This window comes from Ailuropoda melanoleuca, chromosome 16, assembly GCF_002007445.2.
Source record: "Ailuropoda melanoleuca isolate Jingjing chromosome 16, ASM200744v2, whole genome shotgun sequence".
In the NCBI taxonomy this organism is placed as follows: Eukaryota; Metazoa; Chordata; class Mammalia; order Carnivora; family Ursidae; genus Ailuropoda; species Ailuropoda melanoleuca.
The window spans coordinates 18,568,133-18,587,414 of record NC_048233.1 but is presented as its reverse complement, the minus strand read 5'-3'; the positions used below and the strand labels follow the sequence as shown (position 1 = coordinate 18,587,414).

Sequence of the window (19,282 nt, the reverse complement as noted above, 5' to 3'; positions counted from 1 at the left end):
GCAGGAAATGAAAAGAATAATCAAAATCCTGACAAGCAAAACTGAAATTAATCAATATTAGACACAGTGTAACTCAGACACAGAAAAAAACAAAGTATAAAATAACACTTTCTGCATATAAGTGATGGATAAAATTTTAAAATATTATAAAATAAAAAGGCTTATGTTTATAGACTATACATAAACTATTAGGAAAATTATACTGTGTATTTAATAAACACTTTGGTACATGGAATTCTTTCAGGCAAAAAATTTTTTTAATGTTCATTACTTTGAAAAACAATCATTAGGAAGTTGATTTTTATTTGCAACTGTCCTAGCCTGAAAATCAGTGAAGTAGGTAGGCAAGGTACTCTCCTTATGCATGTTTTACAAAGAATTTTCTCTCCTTAGTAGAACACAATTTATTTTCATGTGCATCTCAACCTATCATAAGCAGGGAGTTTTCTTGCTACCTTTTAACCTAAAATAGGCCCAAGAGCCTTTGTAAAAAATGAAGTCCATTTCTAAATGCATATACATATTTCAGCACACATGTATATTTTTTCATAAAACTATACTTTCAGGCCAAGTTACAAAAATTGTGTATATGTTTATTTCGAGCTTCAGGGAACCACTGTGGGGGATCATAGACCAGCTCAACTTCCAATCTTCTAAGAAACTTCAGCTTCTCCAGCCATCTGGGTCAAGAATCAGGAATGCAAGGGGCGCCTGGGTGGCACAGCGGTTAAGCGTCTGCCTTCGGCTCAGGGAGTGATCCCGCCGTTGTGGGATGGAACCCCACATCAGGCTCTTCCGCTATGAGCCTGCTTCTTCCTCTCCCACTCCCCCTGCTTGTGTTCCCTCTCTCGCTGGCTGTCTCTATCTCTGTCAAATAAATAAATAAAAAATCTTCAAAAAAAAAAAAAAGAATCAGGAATGCAAAGTTGTACTTCACAGTTTTATTAAAGGCCACGTTATCATTCATAAAAGCACTGGAGTTGTAGCTATTTCCCTGCCTGTAAGTCCAGCAACTACTAGGTAAGGGGTCCCAAAAATGCTCTGTGAACATTTGGAGAGGAACGATGTCAAATGACTACATTTCTTTACAAAGTTTTGTTTTTCTGATTATAAAATATGTGTTCAGGGTTAAAAACTTTAAAAAATACAGAAAATAGAAAAATAAATAAAAATCACCCATGATACCCTCATACAAACAATAAACACTTTGACAACCATCCTTTCTGTTATCCATTTTGTTGTTATAGGTGATAGCATACTATATCCTCAGTTTTGTTTCCCAGTTTCCCTCTCTACTCATCAAATTATTTCCTATGTGGTTAAAAACTCTCCACAAGTTTTAAAATTCCTATCTTTTGTTGCTTCCAAGCAATATGTAAAATATTTCATAATCAGATATTAACCACAATGTAGAGTTAGCAAACTCTGGAAAGTTGCAGGGCAATCAAGCTATCATAATTTAAATATTTATATAGCACCTATCATTGAAGTGCTCTGTAGGTTCACAAATGATCTGAGTTAATATGAAAACAAAACAAAAGTATTTCCTCTATAGGAAGGTGTGGGATGGATTGGCAACATGCCTTTGGATAAGATAGGATTTGGCAGACTATTTGAAGACCAATAATAAGAGAAAGACTTGAATTTTCTTTGAACAGTCTAATGTTTTTGCTACATTAGAGGTTAAGATGTTAAAGCATCTACAAATACATCTGTTTAGGAGGGAGAGCATAAGAATGACACTTTATTAAATATTTATTTTTAAATAGAAAGATATTTATATAAGAACAAAATTTCAAAACCAACCTTTATCATACTACATGTTACAATAGCCTAACCAACTAATAACTTTTGGAGAGATTAAAATACTTGATTGGAATTTGTTTCAATGCAAGGAGATCTGACACCTTTCCTGAATGTTGGATTTATAATTTGTACATCCTCTGAAAAGCAAGGACAGAAGGTAAACTGGGAAAGGGAAAAAAATTAAACCAATCAGATTTTTTTAAAGAAATGAAGATATATATAGATATGAAATTCAATATATATATATATATATCTTCATTCATATATATAGAGATATAGATATTCTCTTAATATTAGGCTGCTGAATACAAGAGAAAACACTAAAGGAACTCTCTTTCTACCCTCAAAGAGAAGGTCAGCCCGTCAATACCAATCGTGGTGGTATTGCCTTCAGTATATATTTCCCACTAACACTACCTCTTGGTCTAATTCCCAATCCTACCCAGACTATTGCAATAGCCTTCTCCCTTCTTCCATTCTAAAACCTATCCACACTCAACACAGAAAGCTGAGAGATCCTATTCATCACAGATCTGGTAACATCCTTTCTCTACTGAAAACCTTTCAATGGCTTCCCACTCTGCTTGGACCAACAGTTTTGCAAGAACTCCCATGGCCTACTGATCCACTGGCCCTCTCCCACCACCTCTCTGACATCTCGTCCTCCAACACAGAAGCAAAAACCAGAGAATGTTCAATGACCAAATTGTGGGGGAAAGATGGCTACCACAGGAAGAATTTCTGAACTGAAGCCAACAATGATACAGTAAGATGATGCAGGACCCTTGCTCCTACCAAAGTCAAACCAAAATAACCATCTCAGACTAGACTGAAAGATCATTCAATATGTGGGAAAACCTGGATGAAAAGTGGTCTGAGTACTGAGGCCTACTGTAGGGTCTTGTGGGAGCTGGTAAAAAGAGAGAGCCCCTAGAGGATTATTTTTATGTGATAAAGTAAACAATCACCACCTTCCACCAAAGGCCATTGCTGAGCCTGCATTGTCCCAGCTACTTTGCAGAGATTCTTTTTTTTTTTTAAGAGTTTATTTATTTATTTGACAGAGAGAGAGAGACATCCAGCAAGAGAGGGAACACAAGCAGGGGGAGTGGGAGAGGGAGAAGCAGCTCATAGCAGAGGAGCCTGATGCGGGGCTCGATCCCATAACGCCAGGATCACACCCTGAGCCGAAGGCAGATGCTTAACAACTGAGCCACCCAGGCTCCCCACTTTGCAGAGATTCTAAGCAGGAAGTCCCTGTTGAGAAAAGTGGTTCCACTGGTAATTTATGAGAAAAAGGAAGGGTATGACTGGAAATCTACCATGAAAAAATGAAGCAAAAAATTCTGAGAAATCTGCTTTTCAAAACAAAATGCAGGTTATGACAGCAGCTGGTGCATAAGTTTCCGATGGGATCGTATGACACATGATCCCAAATTTGACACTCAACAGCATCATCAGCCATTTTTGCCAACATGTCCAAAAACTTCAATATTCCTAAATATCTCCCTTCATCCTTTTTCATTCATATCATTTTCTTCGGAAGCACCTGTCACCATCTTTGTCAGATTTTTCTCTTTCCACTGTTAAGATGTCTGGCTCCCCAGGCTCTTCATTTGTCAGTAGCTGTGATCATGATATAAGCAACTCTAATATTTTAATTAACTTCCAGAAAACCTGCATGTTTCATAAGACTTACAAGTCTGTTTTTTTAATCAAATGTAAATTTGATACTTCCTGATATAAGCCCACAACCTTCAATGACATGGTCCTAATGGGTGGGTAGGAACAGATACCGATCTTGTTCAGTTTGGGAGGGATGTTTAACAAGAACCAATGTCCATTATTTCCACTAATTTTACCTTCATACCTGAAAAGATTGGCTGTATTATTCCCAGAGTATGATAGGATTATTGAAGTTCAGAAAGTTGAAGAAACTTGTACACACTACAAAGCCTTGGCTTTTCTCAGTGCATATACTCTCTACTTTGCATAGCAATTGATTTTTGTTTAAGCTTTATAACAGCCATATGAAATAGGCAGAAAAATTGTTATCCCTATCTTACAGTAGAAGAAATTGATATGCAGAGTGGTCAAATAATTCCTCTGAGGAATTATTATTTAATTATTTCCTCAATGGGGAAATCAAAGTGAAACATTTTACAAATATCATATGTTCATAAACTATAATCTGTGTGTATATATAGATAAAGCAGGTTTTCTCACAACACTAAACCAAGCACTTTTTAACTATTTGTTTAATCAGACCACAAATCAGGACTTTCCGTCTCGTTTTAAGAGACAGAAGTTTGTAGTCCCATGTTTCTTCACTGAGGTAGCAAGAGTGCACCTTAAAACCTTAGATTTCTGGACCCCATTCTAGACATAACTAAATTAGAATATCTGACCATAGGACCCAGGAATTTTCATTTGAATAGGCTTCTCGGCTAATTTTTATTCACACTGAAATTTGAGAACTACAGCATGTGGCTAGATTTAAAAAGTACCAGATGATGTGTAGTTATAAGTAGGGGAGGTCAGGCCATCTCCCCACAGATTTTTAAAGCATCTGATGGAAGCCTATTAATCTATTAATCAGAAACATGGACTGTTAGGATTCATAAAACAGTCCGATTAACATGGCATTAGAGTTATAGGAAATTAATTAAAACCAGAAAAGAAGAAGCTAAGAATCTAGGCTTTTTGAGATACCTAGAAGGTAACAAATAGTCAACATGAAATAAAGAGAGGCCTGGATGTTCAATAAAATACACTAACTTGCTGACATTTTTAATCGATCTGGACACAGAAGAGGTAAAAATTCACACAAGATTGCCGTAAGGGTACATTTATAAGTCACAGAGATAAATGCACTAAAGAAGTAAAGACTCGATGTTTCAGAAAGTAATAACGTCAAGAAAGTTCATGAACTTAGGACTTCCGAAAAATAATCTAAGTGCTTTTGGTCTAAAGACAGATTCCAAAGCAATGCATGGCTGGACTTCCTGCACCGTGTCCAGGAGTGACTCTCTCAGGGTCTTCTCCTCTTTCCAAATCACGAGAAGTTCTAGATTTTCAGTACAGCAACGTTATATCCCCAAAAGACTATACAATATCTTTTTTTAACTGAGGAATTATTGTTTTGATTTTGATCTAGCCTTCTCTCTGCTCAAGCAAATGCTAGCCTTAATTTCTTCCACTCATTTACTGCGGGAAGTTTCCTTTTCTGAATGCCACTTTATTTTTTAGATAACTTACTTAATCAGTGTTCATTTATATCTGTACTCGACACTCCCAAATTCTCACACTTTTCATTTAGGACTACTTAATTCCTTACAGAAGTTCCACTGAAAACATTTAAAAGCTCAGTTGTCATTCTCTAAAGGGGTTAAGAAGAGCCGATCCAATTATTTAAGTAATAGATAGATAGATAGATAGATAGATAGATAGAAAGAAACAGACAAAATGAGACTACTGCCTTCAAAACTGTCCTATAATTTAGGCCCTGTTTATCTGGCAAAAACAATTCCAATTACAGCAAAAACAAATCATTAAGAGTAAAAACAGACACTCTTCAAGATTGTACAGACACACAGCTAGCTTCCTGTCCCAAAATGAAAATAGAGTTAAAAGATTTTGCTTCTAATGTTTTATTACTCTGTCAAATTTAAAATGGCTTGTTTACAAAAATATATTTTGATTATTTCAAAGTATGAATTGATAACTAAATTCTTCACTTGTCATTTTTTTCAAATGCAAATGCTCAGATTTTTTAAAAAATAATATATTCAAAGAACTCTCAAACTCAGATAGTTTTCAGTAACAGCAACCTTTCTAAAAATATCTACCTGTGAGACCACTGGACATCCACAAAGTAAAAGAAACTTGTCTCTATAAAATATAGCTGGAAATAACTTTTTTCCCCTAAACCCTGCACTCCTAGTTTATCTAATGGCATGATAATCTGCCTACCATACTCAAAAGAGATGCTTTTGATTTCAGTGAAAGGCTTTGACAATATCTCTATGCTAAGCATTAAAACTACAGCAACAAAATATTCTTATTTGTCTCATAAACTTTCTATTTTAGCAAGTCAAGTTCTACTACAAACTAGATAGACCAAAACAATTGACTGGATGAACTAAAACTTACAATTTCAATAAAACCCTGCAAACTGCAGATTTTTCCGTTCATCTGGACTCCAAAATTATGCTACCAAACTCTAGATTCTTGATCACAGTTGGACAAGCCCTGCAGTTGGGTGATATTTTAAATAAGTCAATTTTATAAAGCCATCTCTGGAAGCAATGGGCTCGAAACAGATTTCGTAATGGAGTACAATTAAAAGACAAAATAGAGCTAGATTTACTTTATGTTAGACATTTCAGGATATACGGCTATTTGATAAACTCTAACAAAAATACAGACTACTAGTGTAAAAGCAAGGCAGAAGAACACCTACCCACGCTTTGTGCAGAAGGTGATGGGAACAAAGTCAAGGTTGATTCTTTCTCAATTACTTTGTAGGGTGAACATGAAAGACACTTCAATTGTTATTTTTCAAAAAAATGCACCTAATTTCAAAGCACATTTTAAAATTCACACTGTAATGATCTTGGTGGTAACTTTGGTTATTTTCAGTTAGGAATGAGCTAAAAATAAATATCTAGGACTCATGCTGAAAGTGGGATTTCCTCCCAGTAAGTGCACAGGCAAATTCAGCCCCTTATCTGACACATGCAAGAGAATATTTTTTAAAGGAATAAAAACACATATACATTAAAAAGAAAAATCTAAGTTTGCAGACTAGCTGATGAACTCTTTTTTTCTCCTTTCCATAAAAATTCACTTAAATCGGTTTAATCACCAGCTCCATCTCAGGAGATTATGGAGATAAGTATTTCAGATTAAAAGTCCTTTATTTCTTTTCCATCCATTTAACCTGCCAGCCAGCACCCACAATGAGCAAGGCACTGGGCCAGAATTTTTGCAGGGCAGTATCTATGCTGAAAAGAGCAGACTAAAAAGTTTGATTCTTTTATCATGAAAGCTGTCGTGATCAGAATCTGGCTTTATCCTGAGCCTAGAAAGCACATTTTGAAGGTAGCCTGGGCAACTCAACAGATTCTTGCTTTCCAAACTTCCTGTTGCGGGATCAGGACCCCAAATTAGGAACTACCAAACAAGGGGATGCTTTATATCACAATGCCTCCTGAGGAGCATGTCCTATGTGCACCTGTTAACTTGATCATATGAAACACTTCGTTTAAAAATAAGAACCATTTCTTTTAGTCGCATTCAGGCTACTTTAAAAATGTCCTAAGAATGCTCACTCCACGAGTTGCCACAAAATGAAGCATCCCCCCCCATAATATCTCTAACGACTTCCAACTTCCATGAGGTTTAAGTGGATTATACCTGGAGAGGGGGAAACACTTGCCAGAGACATAGCATAAATATTCAGTTATTCAAACTTACTTCAGAAGATGGAAAATTTTTATTAAAATCCTATTAAATCAAAACCACAAGCTTCTTGAACAAAATTATTTCAATATTCTGACAAGGTACTGTGGGGTATGGGGGACAGAAAGGCATTTTGTAAATTTTAAACACATTCTGAGGGAGAAGAATCTGCCAGGTTAAAAATACATGAAATAAAAGGCATTTCTTTATAAAATTATATATATATCTACACACACACACACACACACACACACATATATATATATATACATACAAACACATAGACATGTACACATTGACAGAAAAGATGACCGGCAAAAAAAGAAATTGACAAGACCCAACTTCTACGTTAATTTAAAGCAATTTCAAAATGAGCTACGGCAAATGACTAGTTACACTCAAATACAAACTCTTTCAAGTAACAGTTATGATTATTATGGCATTTATTCTCCAGCTAGCTACTTCAAGAAGTCTAAATTTAGCCAACTTCACCAGGAGTGAGCCTGAGTCCACATTATTTCATTTTAGCTAAATGTGCTTCTTTGTACACCATGGTTCTACTGTCTTCTGTTCTTTTAAGATTTCCTAAGTGATAGTGAAAAATCTATGTAGCTCACTATTTTTATTCTGGAATGCAAAGATAAACAATGGGCTTTGCATTAAAGATGGGGGAATTTATAAATCAAAGGTCACCACAAACATCACACACAGATATAAACCATTATACACGAAATAAATGTATTCTCCAAAAAAAATTCATTGTATATATCTATGTATACATAAAGGAACATGTCTTATAGAAAAAGTAATTTTCTCATTAATTCTCAAAGTAATATTGGAACAATGCCTAGGATTAATGAATTTATGGAGAGGAGAGAGAAGAAAGTTGACATTCAAAAATCACTCTTTCTTGAAATCTGTACCTTTTTCTGAGTTCACCCTGCAGTTTGAAATCACACAGAGCTCCAAAGCCATCTCCTCTCAACTCCTAGTCTCAAAATTCCATACCCTCAAAATCCCCAGCCCTCTCTCTATACAAAATGGAACTATTTTCATTACGTTTCGTATATCCATGAAAGTGGTGTTTACATAAGCACTGGTGAGAAGTCATCAGCCCTTTACAGACACTGTGACACTTTTCATCCTTTAAAACTCCCAGCAGGTCTGTCACTTGAGTTTCCTAAGTTACCAAGATAACAACCTGCACTATAAACATAAACACTTTCATTTCTAAAGAGACATTAGATAACTCAATTATACACTAATCACCATGAACGTGACTAATCATGTGTTCACACCGTACACATAAGCAATCCCTGTTACCAAACTCCGAAAGGCAAAATCATAATTAACTGGCAATCTTGATACTGTGTTATAAATCAGGTTAACATAAAGGTTCCTTATTCAAAAGGTCTGTGAAACCACCCCTCCAATTAAAATAATACTTTTAAATATGCACAATAATGGGAAATGAAGAAAAGGGGGAAAACAGACTTGCCAACTATTAGCGTAGTAGTTAGTGGTGCAAAAAAGAGTTACCAAGGTCACATATAAATTTGAACAATTGCATATCAAGTGCCATCATTAAATCTACACAGGTTTGCCATCATAATTGAAGAGGTGACATGAATATTCAAGTATTCCATCTCTTTAAAAATTATAGCTGCGCTTCCAAAAAGGTAGCCATTAGTCACATGTGTCAATTGAGTACTTGGACTGTGGCTACATCAAATTGAGATAGGCTGTGAGTGTAAAACATACACCAGATATTTCAATTTATAAACAGAAAAACAATGCAAAATACCTTGATTTTTTTTATATTGACTTTATGTTGTTATGCTGTCATGGATTACTTTAAACATGACTATCATGGATTTCACCTGTTTCTTTTTCCTTTTCTATGTGGCTACTAGAAAATGGAAAATTAAGTACGTGGCTCATGTTAGATTTCTATTGGTCAGCGCTTATCTATAATGTTTACAGGACTGTTTTCATCAAAGCCACTGGGTGACACTGTTTCTCCACTAAATTGATATAACCAAAGCAATTTCCTGGCAGAGGAAAAAAATCTCACACACACAGGCTCCCACACACGTGCACACGTGTACACACATACCAATAGACCTAATGTGCTCTTTAGAACTATTCACAGGATGAAACTTTCTTAGGATGAAAAAGTAGAAGTATATTCAAGTAACGTTACTATCTCAGGATGGAAGAACATGAATGCATTTAACTTTTATTACTATCTTAGCAGGACCAGCTATACTTAAAAATCTTTAATGGTCATTCTGATTCTTCGATAATAAATGAGAGCTCTAATCAAATCAAACAGGTAGGAATTGTTCAGTTTGTGAGTTTTCCCAACTAGCTTCCCACTTTATAAATGGTAATGTTCTTCACGACCTCCTCTAATATTACATCCTATTTACTTATATTTTAATGGATTCCTGAGGAAACCATGCAAAATAACTTAGGTCACAAAAACCACCGGCTATTTTTGCAAACAAAGAAATGCTTTACTGATGTGCAGATTACTTTTTGCCTTGAATTTTTGAAAGCCTGAACATTTTGAAATAGATTAAAGAACTAAAATGAAAACAAAAATCAATAGTCAAGCCACCATGCTCTTCTTTGATGAGATAAAGACTCCATGAAGTTAGACTTTGCAATGCAATTGATATTCATTCATGGGACAAAGTCCTAAATGACACATTCCAGAGGCTGCCTGGTACTATTTGATAACCAGAAAATTTACTGTAAGGGCTCAGAAGAGTTTTGTGTTATCTGTCCATTCAACGGGTTTTACTGAGTCTCCTCATTCTGAATGAGAATTTAGAGTTAGTTCCATGTGCAAAACTACAAAAGATACCCAGGCTTAAAATCACCAGCCTGACTCCTTTCCTACTCTTTCCCTAGCGGCATATTCAGGTCCAAGAGAAAAATGGATAAAAGCCAACATTTTGCCTCAGACTGGCTACATACATTTAGTGGAGTCTCCCTCAGTTTCCTTCTCTCTAAAATCAGACTAATTTTAGTCTCTTAACTACAGCCTGCGCAGAATTGAGCATTCTGAGATCTCACTGCTACAAATTACTTGAAGCCATAAACTACCTCAGGATATGAAAACAAACAATCATTGTACGATATTGAAGGATAACTTCCTAACTCCTGCAATATTTTTACCTGTATTTCAGAAGTATTATGAAGGTACACTAACCTTAATTTCCATTTCAAATAAAAAATTCTCTGTCATCAAAATGTAAAGCTGCTCGAAAACCAAAAATATTTATTTTGACCAGTATGTGTTGATGAAGTTATTGAAATCTATGGAACTATAGACTTTTACCCCAGAAAAATGAACAGATGAAGAGATGAACGTTCTGGATCTAGATTTAAAACCTACTCTAAGCTCTTATATGCATTCCTTCAACTATTATCTAAGACGCTATTCAGCTATTTTACCGATTTCCCCTTTCCTTACGTTGACCCCTCAATACCCTAACTAGCTTTAACCCTGGAGAGGTGAGTGCCGTATCCTATCTGTATATAACACATATGATTTTTAGCATGAGGCCTAATGCATAGATAAAATATGCTGATATGACAGTTAATAGTTTCACTGACCAAAGACCTTTATGGATAACATTAGCTAAGGGTAGCACCTTCTTTTAAGACAGTGATATACTTTTACAGTGAACACATATAGCCAGCTAATATTTTTGATGATTATTACCCAACAGATCTTTCTCTGAACTACAACTGATACACATCGTCAAGATATTTTTTCTTCCAGAGATCAAAGCTATGTATTGTATGTTGACAACAGCACAAATATATTCTCAGATCCAAGTTAAGACAACTCCCTAGGAGCCCTGGCAGGGGAGCTCCTTTTAAAAAATACTACCAATAATAAAAGTAGACATAAGTAATTACTAAAAGTTTAAACTCCCATGTAAAGGAAATAACATTCATTTGAATATTAACAGAGCACATCTTTAGGTATAAGCATATAGACCTGTCTGAACCTTTTGAGTTTCATTCTCACTTATTTAATAGAGCTTCATTAAAAATATGAATGAAGAAGGTAAACATAAAATGAGTTGTCAATCTCATGTATCTTGAGGGTTTTTTAGAAGATACAATTACAAATATCACACAGAAGAGAAAGAAGAGGAGGAAGACTGTTGGGATAAGAGAAGGCCAACTAAATAAACAATTCACCACAAACATGCAGGGTTATGTGCAATTTCAAGAAGCCAAAGAAACTTGCCCTATGCAAAGATGCAAAGGCATTGCGTCTGCACGTCAAAATCTCTCAGGATACCTCATGATACAACAGCTGCACTGATCACCTTCATACATCCATGAGATTACATCTCACAACAACAGTATTTCCTGAAAAATACAACTCCTGCCCTAAATCCAAGATAAACTCATTCTTTCAATAGATTCTGTAACACAAGCTTTCAATGAAGTCTACATAGACTCTATTGGGATATTACTGGCACCAACCCTATTAACTGAAATCTTACAAATATCCAGAAATACTTATAACTTTGAGGTTCATAAACATCCCGCTTCAATGCTCTTTAAATGAGAAGTGAAATTAAATTTGGTAAAGCCTGTATTCAACTAGGGCCCTGCAAAGATTATTCTCGGAGTTTTATTTCCTAATAGAACACAACAAATTCACACCAATGTCACTACAGATACAATGAATGCTTTTTCATGCCAGTGTCACTCACCCTAGCCTGCCTGCACCCCCTGCCCAGGCTTTTCAAAATGTATTTCATACACAGAGTCACTGTTCTGGTTGTTTATTTAATTAACATGACAGCCCAGCATACACAGCATTTCTTTCATTTCTACAGTTTTAACTTTTTACACTTTAGACTCAATACAGAAAGAGTAAAATTACTGTTTGACTCCTTCCAACCTCTGGAAATTTATATAGATTCACTGACTATTTCTGTCAGTTGAAACAGTTTTTCAGTATGCTTTAAATATCTTTATATACAAAGTAAAAATCACAATTTTGTCCCCACACACACACAAAAATTATTTTCCCTTACCTCTCCCAAGGGATAGGAATTTTTTTTTCTTTTTAGTGTTTTCAGAAGTTGACATGAATTAATTTTAATTCTGCCAGCAAGTCATATGTAATCAATATTGTTCTTTATATCACCCTAAGCTGAGTTACACTACTGAAATGTGATAGAATTAAAACCTGTCATTGTTTCTGAAATTTGTTCAATTTGAGAAGTACTGTAGGTTATACTGGAATGTATTTAGGAACTTGAAGGACAATAGGTTCTTTATTTCCAAAAGAAATACTTCTGTATTTTATAACCATAGTATAAATGTAAGTTACACTTATTCAGATAGAAGATGTAACAAGGCCTACCATGTGTCTACCATCACAAAACATTCCTATTTCTTATATTTTTGTTTTATTGTTGTTGTTTTTTCATTTGAAAATACCTTTCTTACATCAATGATGAAAAACTCGATTCTACTTTTGATAACCAACCATTAGACTCCATTACATTCCTACAAAAATCTATTTTGTTGCTAAAGATGTATAATTAAGAGCTTTAGGGAAATATTTATGGGAAATATTTTGATTTTTAATTACACAATACAAAGTATATAGCTGTACATTTCTGACAGAAAATGTATCCATCACAAAGAATTTCGTCAGTAAGTGGGACAAACACATTAATGGAAAGAGACCTTGTGTTTACTTCATGTGAAACCATAGGCAAAACTTAATTCTTAACATGTAACTAAAGTAAAACAGCATTGGTTCGGAATCTTTCAAAGATGCATGTGCAAGGTGGTTCACAGTAACTAGTGAGGAATGACTAGCCAATTGTGTTCTTTGATGTATATAGAGAATAGAGACATCCCTTCAAATACGATATCCAAATGGTAAAAACTGCATAATTAAAATTTTGTGTTGAAAAATAACATATCTATTAGTCATACAAAATATCTAATAATTCAAGAAATTCGAAGTATCTCTGTATAGTCCAGTGTTTAGACGGTACGGTGATGAGAGACACATACTTGCTCTAGGACGTGAACATCTACCTAGAAAAGCTACATACACCTTAGTGGACATGTCTGCCAACCAAAAAAGTACAGTTTGACACACTGATCTACAACATCAGCTTGAGTCTTGAGGATACTGGACTGGTACTACTCTACTAAAAGCCATACAGATGTTACAAACTTTTCTTTCCTAAGAATAAAGATGCCCTCACTTGCATTCACAGACAGACCCAGTGTCAGATGAATTCTGTGACTGAAGACTAGACCTATATTTCTTCTTTCTTTGCTGAAAGCTATTCTTATCATCCATACTGCAAAACTCATTCCATATGCAATAGCCAATCTAGAGATGTAACTACGGTTTAGGAAGGAAGGCAAAAACGGAGGCAAATATTTCTGTCAGTTGCTTTGTCTTATGAGAATTTTATCACCTATTCTCCTTGACCTTTTAGCATTGAGTCATTGAAGAGAGGTAGTTCATAAGTGGCCACTATCGTTCACACAGAGAAGAAAAGGCTGAAATTCTCTCACCTTTAAACCTCACAATGAGCAAGGTCCAAATAAATTCTCAAGAGGCCTCTGCCAGACTTTCTGCGTTTTATGTCCTTACACCTCTATTTAAAATTCACTTGTTGCCAGAGTATTGTCTGGAATTGAAAGTAGACATTCTTTCATAAAAAAACTCCTAATCAGGTGGCATTCGGGACAAGGTTATATATGTGTTTTATAAGTATTTTGATTCCTGACTTCATAAACTATGCAGATGACAGCATACACTTTGAACTCTTAACCAGAAGTTTGTTTCCTTATGATAAAACAGATAAGACATTTACTATATAGCTCCTGAACTTTTCACACAGTTAGGCTAACGAATGAGATATTGCCCTATCTTGTAAGAGACTATTCCATGTTACTTCTCACCCCCACACATACAATTATACTCAGCAACAACTTTAATGGGCCATATATAAAAACTGGTCTTAAGTCACTCACTCACACACACACACACACACACACACACACACCGATGCCCTCATTAAAACTTCAAGGATCTAAATTTCTGCTAAATGTAACCTTGTTTTCCATCAACCATAAGAGATACAGTCTCTCACTTTAGAACATTCTTCATAAACACAGCCTTTAAAAAAAAAAAACCAAAAAAATGACCAAAATAGATTACAAATGTGCATTTTCAACAGCATTAATCAGCAAAACATTTAAAAACGCAATGCTCAATTACTTTCTTATAAATCTGCAGGTTATCTGAATTCTCCATTTATCAATCCAAACCAGAGAAAACCAATAAAAATCTGCCCATTAGTCAACACTGCTGGTTAACTCACCTAAACACCTTATCTTAAATCCACCTTTAACTCCTTAACTTCTAAATGTTATATGAAATTTCAGAAATTTAAGAGGCTAAATGATATTAATTTGAACTTACTTAAGATTAAATCACAGTTTTGCCTTACAAATTATGGTTCAGTTTTACAGTGATCATATCACTTTCCCCTTTAAGTTAAAGTGTTCTAAACATAATAAAACTAGCAGTGTTTTCATTTAAAAAGACATTCTCCCCTGACACTTAGAGAAGAAATTAAACTGTGTTTTCCCCCGTATTGGTTTACCCTTCAATAGATAGCTTTATTCTGGTGAGTTCCAAATTTCTACCAAAACTAAGTGTCAGTCAGTGGCCTGTTTAGAACTTCACTCTTAGAGTAAGTTTATACCCAAGAAATATTTGCTTTATCTAAACAAAAAGCTAAATAAGTACATTAGTTTTAAAACAAACACAGAGTCTATGATGCTGTCATTCATTCTGCTAAATAATGTCAAACAACTACATTCTGTGTAATCAACTCCGTTTCAAAAACAAACTAACCACCACACCATATGGTGACTGCTATGTCTTAGAAATATCTAAATGATTCTTCACAGAATAAGCAAAAAAAAAAAAAAGCTTACTATATCTTGGGACATTCTCCCACTCAGTAAAGTTGTCCTAATAGAGCCATAGGTAGGCATAAATTTAAAAGAGAAAAGTGTAAATTTCCACTTGCTGAACATGATCAGCTCTCTACAACCCCCACCCCCAAGTGTCATATCTGTTTGGAGTAGAGAAGCAAACACTTAAGTACACCTTTTCAGAAACAATTTGTGTTTAAAATTGGGATTTGATCTTTTACGCCCTCTATGGCAACTGTATTCCAGGGCCTTAAAACGTTTATTGATAATTAAGAGATTCATCCCCAAAATTCATTAAACTTTTTCCTAGAACAACTTCACTCCTAGATTCCCCCTCTTCTTCCTTTCTGAAAGATTTACACCACCAGCGATCTTGGAATTATTCTCCTGAATCAATATTTCCTGTATAATCTGTATAAATTCATTTGAATTTCTAACATCGACTGAAGTCTGTACTGAAATGTTTTGTTTTTAGTTGACACCAACAGCGCAGTTCAAGACTTTGACAAATTCCGCAGTTCAGACATATTGTTCCCCAAATAGAAGTTTATCATCAGGATACAAAACACATTACCATGTAATAACGTATGTCCCCAAAACAAACTGGGCACCAAACAGATGCAGCCTTTTCAAGTAAAACTTCCTGCAAAACCAGAAAGTGTGTATCAACACCTCACCTTCAAGCATTCCTTGCTTTTACTTCAGAATCTTTTTACTGACTTCCATTGACGTTGACTTGTCACTTTAGAAAAACTTTATATAAAGTATTAAAGAAATCCAGTAAAATCCACGTGTTGAGACATCACCCAGTGCTAATAAAATTAACCTGGAGGATTTCTGCTAAAGGAGAAAACTAGGAGGGGACTCGAGCGTAGGGAAGTCATATGCCAGGTGTAGCAGATCTAAAAAGTTGGCCCAGGTGTGGAAGACCCTGCAAATGCCGTCTAGTTTTGTTCCTTATTGTTTCTGCTGTTCAGATTATAAAATACTGTGCGAGACGGGGAGAGTAACTCCCTCAATTTCCTACTGAGTCTGAAGTTAACACCACTTTTCTAGACTATCTTTCCTTTAGTTCCCAGCACTCGGGTTCCCTCCACTTTGTGGCGAATCCCAAGCCTTTCAAGTCTTCCGGAGAGGCGAGTGAGAGGAGCTCGCCAGGGCTTACCTGTTCCCTCGGTATGCAGGGCAGGGAGGTCCTCCGATGGGACTTGCTGCTGCAGCCGGACATCTCCGCGGACACCACGGAGCTGGACCGCCTCCTCCTCTTAAATACTGGGATATCTTCCTTGGTCCCAGCAATTTGCTGGGACCCGAAATGCTCCCTCGGAGCCGCCCCCGCGGACTGCGGCAAGATTTGCTCCACGTACCTGGCCAGGAGGAGCCCCAGCACGCCAGCCAAGTACGCCAGGTAAGGTCTCCAGGCGACCTTGAATCTCTCTAAGGAAATGAGGGACACGGTCCTGACCGCGCTAGTCAAGGCGATCATGAGGACGCCCAGCCTCAGCCTCAGCACCAGCCATGTCGCGGCGGCCAAGCAGCTGAGCACCACCCCCGCGGCCGGCAGCGAGAGTAAGTGATCCTCCCCGACGCCCAGCCCAATCTGGACGAGCGCTTCCCCCCCGCAGCAGGCGGCGAGCAGTGCGACGGCCAGAGGCAGGCGCACCCCGGCGCGCAGGAGGTACAAGCCCATCCAGAAGAAGGCACACAGAAGACTGAAGAGCAGCGCCGAGAGCTGCAGCCAGGGGCTGAGCGGCGCGCCGCCCCCAGGAGCACCTCCCCGAAGCCCCGGGAAGACGCCCCCTTCTGCTCCCGGGGCCGTTTCCTCCCGAGCGGCCGTCGCCGCCTCCTTACTCTGCTCCAGGTCGCGGCCGATCTCCCCGCGCACCAGCCTCACCAGCAGGGCCAGCAGAAAGGACAGGGAGCCCGCGCACAGCGCTGAGGAAAGTTTCCGGGAGCGCCGGAGCGGCCGCAGCACCAGGTCTCCCCAGCGGCCGCGGCTGCCGGAGTCCCGCGACCGTGCGGGGCCGGCGCCAGCGGGACAGTCCTGGCCCGCCGTGGGGGCTTGATACACCCCACCGTGGTCGGGCTTGTCCCCGACTCGCGCGGCCTCGCGGGGCACTGCCATTGTGTGCCCTCTTCACGGAATCCCCAAGGTCCCCCGGACGCCCCCACCCCGACACATGCACGCACGCACTCTCTCCCTAATCCCACCCTCGGAATCCCTCCTTCTCCGCAGGCCCCCAAGCCACCGCAAGTTTCAGCTTTCCAATAACTCCTGGAGAAGCCTGGATGCTCCAGAGACGCCTTCAAGTTAAAAGCTAGCACAGGCAGAAACGATCAGACTTCCTCCTTTTCGCTCTTTGAAAAACTCTTAAAAATTGTGCTCCACCCCCACCCCCGACTTCTATCCTCCGGGGTCTCTTCCTACTTCAGGATTTTAAAGATTGCCCCACGCGTCCGGCGCACGGGGGCTGCAGACGCTGGAGGAGCCGGGGGCGCAGGGCGAGCTCGGGGCCATCTCGGGCGCCGCTCGGCACTGCGCTGCGGCGCGCCCGGCCGGCGGCAGACGGAGGTGCCCCTTCTCTTCCTTCCTGCAGCTCTTTCTCTATCACTCTTTCTTTCTCCTCGTCCGATCCTCCCCGGCACAGCCCCAGGAAGCGAACCGCCATTCCCCGGGGCAGAAAGCAAAGCCTCCCCTGCGTCTGTCCGTCCAGCTCATGGCAAAGGGTAGAAAAAAAAAATGGAAATGGGGCTGAGAAATAACCAAGAAGTTGCTAAGTCCTGTCGGAAAGAGCCACAGTCCGAGAGGCTAGCGGCAGCCGCAAGAAAGGAGGGAGGGAGAGCGAGCGAGCGAGCTGGAGAGGAAGGGAGGGTGAGAGGAAGGGAGGGTGAGAAGGGAGAATGAGAATTACTTTTTTTTCCCCTTCTTTTTGGTGCGATGTAGGTGGTGATTTGCAGTTTTACAAAAGGGAAACGAGTGGAGACGACTGGTTAAAAGTGGGTAAAGAAGCAGGCAACTGGAGTGATCAGCAATTCAGCTTGCTTTCTTTAAGGCAACTCCCTAGGAAAGCTTTCCCAGCTGAGCTCCTGCCTCCTCCCCCAGAGGAGGCGCTGCTCTCAACTCTTCGCTCCATTCCCGGAGCGGTCCCGCGCTTCCAGCTCACGGAGAAAGGGTTGCTGAGGCCGGTCCTCCGCCCAGCATGACGAAGCCGGGGTCGCGGGGGGCCTGTGGTTGACCCTCAGGCTGAGCTCCCCAGGACGCTAAGAAAAATAGATTGTCCTTGGCTACATGGCAGGCAGTGGAAACGACATACTTCCTCCTGTCATTATAAATGACAGCCACGTCTACTGTCAGTGATTCAAAGATGCTTCTTAGTTCTCAAGTCAGTTACAACAGCAAACCAATTTCAGGTGGCACTGTAATGCTTTGCCGCTCCTACTGGAAGGTCTGTTTGAAACAGAGAACGCAGGCCTTGCCTATTGTTCCAAATGATGGAAAATCTCAAGTTTACCAAGACCCTAATAGCGTTATTAAATAGGGCTGGGGGAGCGTTCGTGGTTTTACAAATTGTTACTTAAAAAAACCCAGGGTCTGAGACTATTAGGCAACAGCTGCTGATGGTGAATGGTAAATACATTGAGATTAAGTGACCTCAAGAAGGTTTACCAGATTAAGCCCAAATCGTCAATCAGAAAGGAATTTAAAAATCTCAAGGGGGAGGTGAGGTCAGGTAGGTTAACACCAGGAAAGCACTGAGAAGACATGTCTGGCTGTGAAATAATGTGTCTCTCCTAAAGGAAGCTTGTGAGAAAAAATCAGGACCTTAGGAATGTTTCCGAGACGCACCATTCACGTACTGTAGTAACGTAGTATGTGAGACACCCCCCCAAAAAAATTTTAACTTCTAGTGGCAGAGTATGAAAAATCATTCAATATCTGTTCAATGGGCTTTTAAAAATCCATCAATGGTGGGAGCTAGTTCCTTTTTAT

The 19,282-nt window shown here is 38.6% G+C and overlaps 1 protein-coding gene across 1 annotated transcript in view; it reads right to left on the bottom strand.

The window, feature by feature from the left end:
• PDE3A (phosphodiesterase 3A) overlaps positions 1 to 17,436 on the bottom strand; it is a 305,943-nt gene extending 288,507 nt beyond the window's left edge. The window contains exon 1 of the mRNA XM_011234010.3: positions 16,457 to 17,436. Within this exon, the coding sequence (XP_011232312.2) occupies positions 16,457 to 17,416 (960 nt within the window). The 5' untranslated portion in view covers positions 17,417 to 17,436. The remainder of the gene's footprint in view (positions 1 to 16,456) is intronic.
• Positions 17,437 to 19,282: the final 1,846 nt, after the last annotated feature.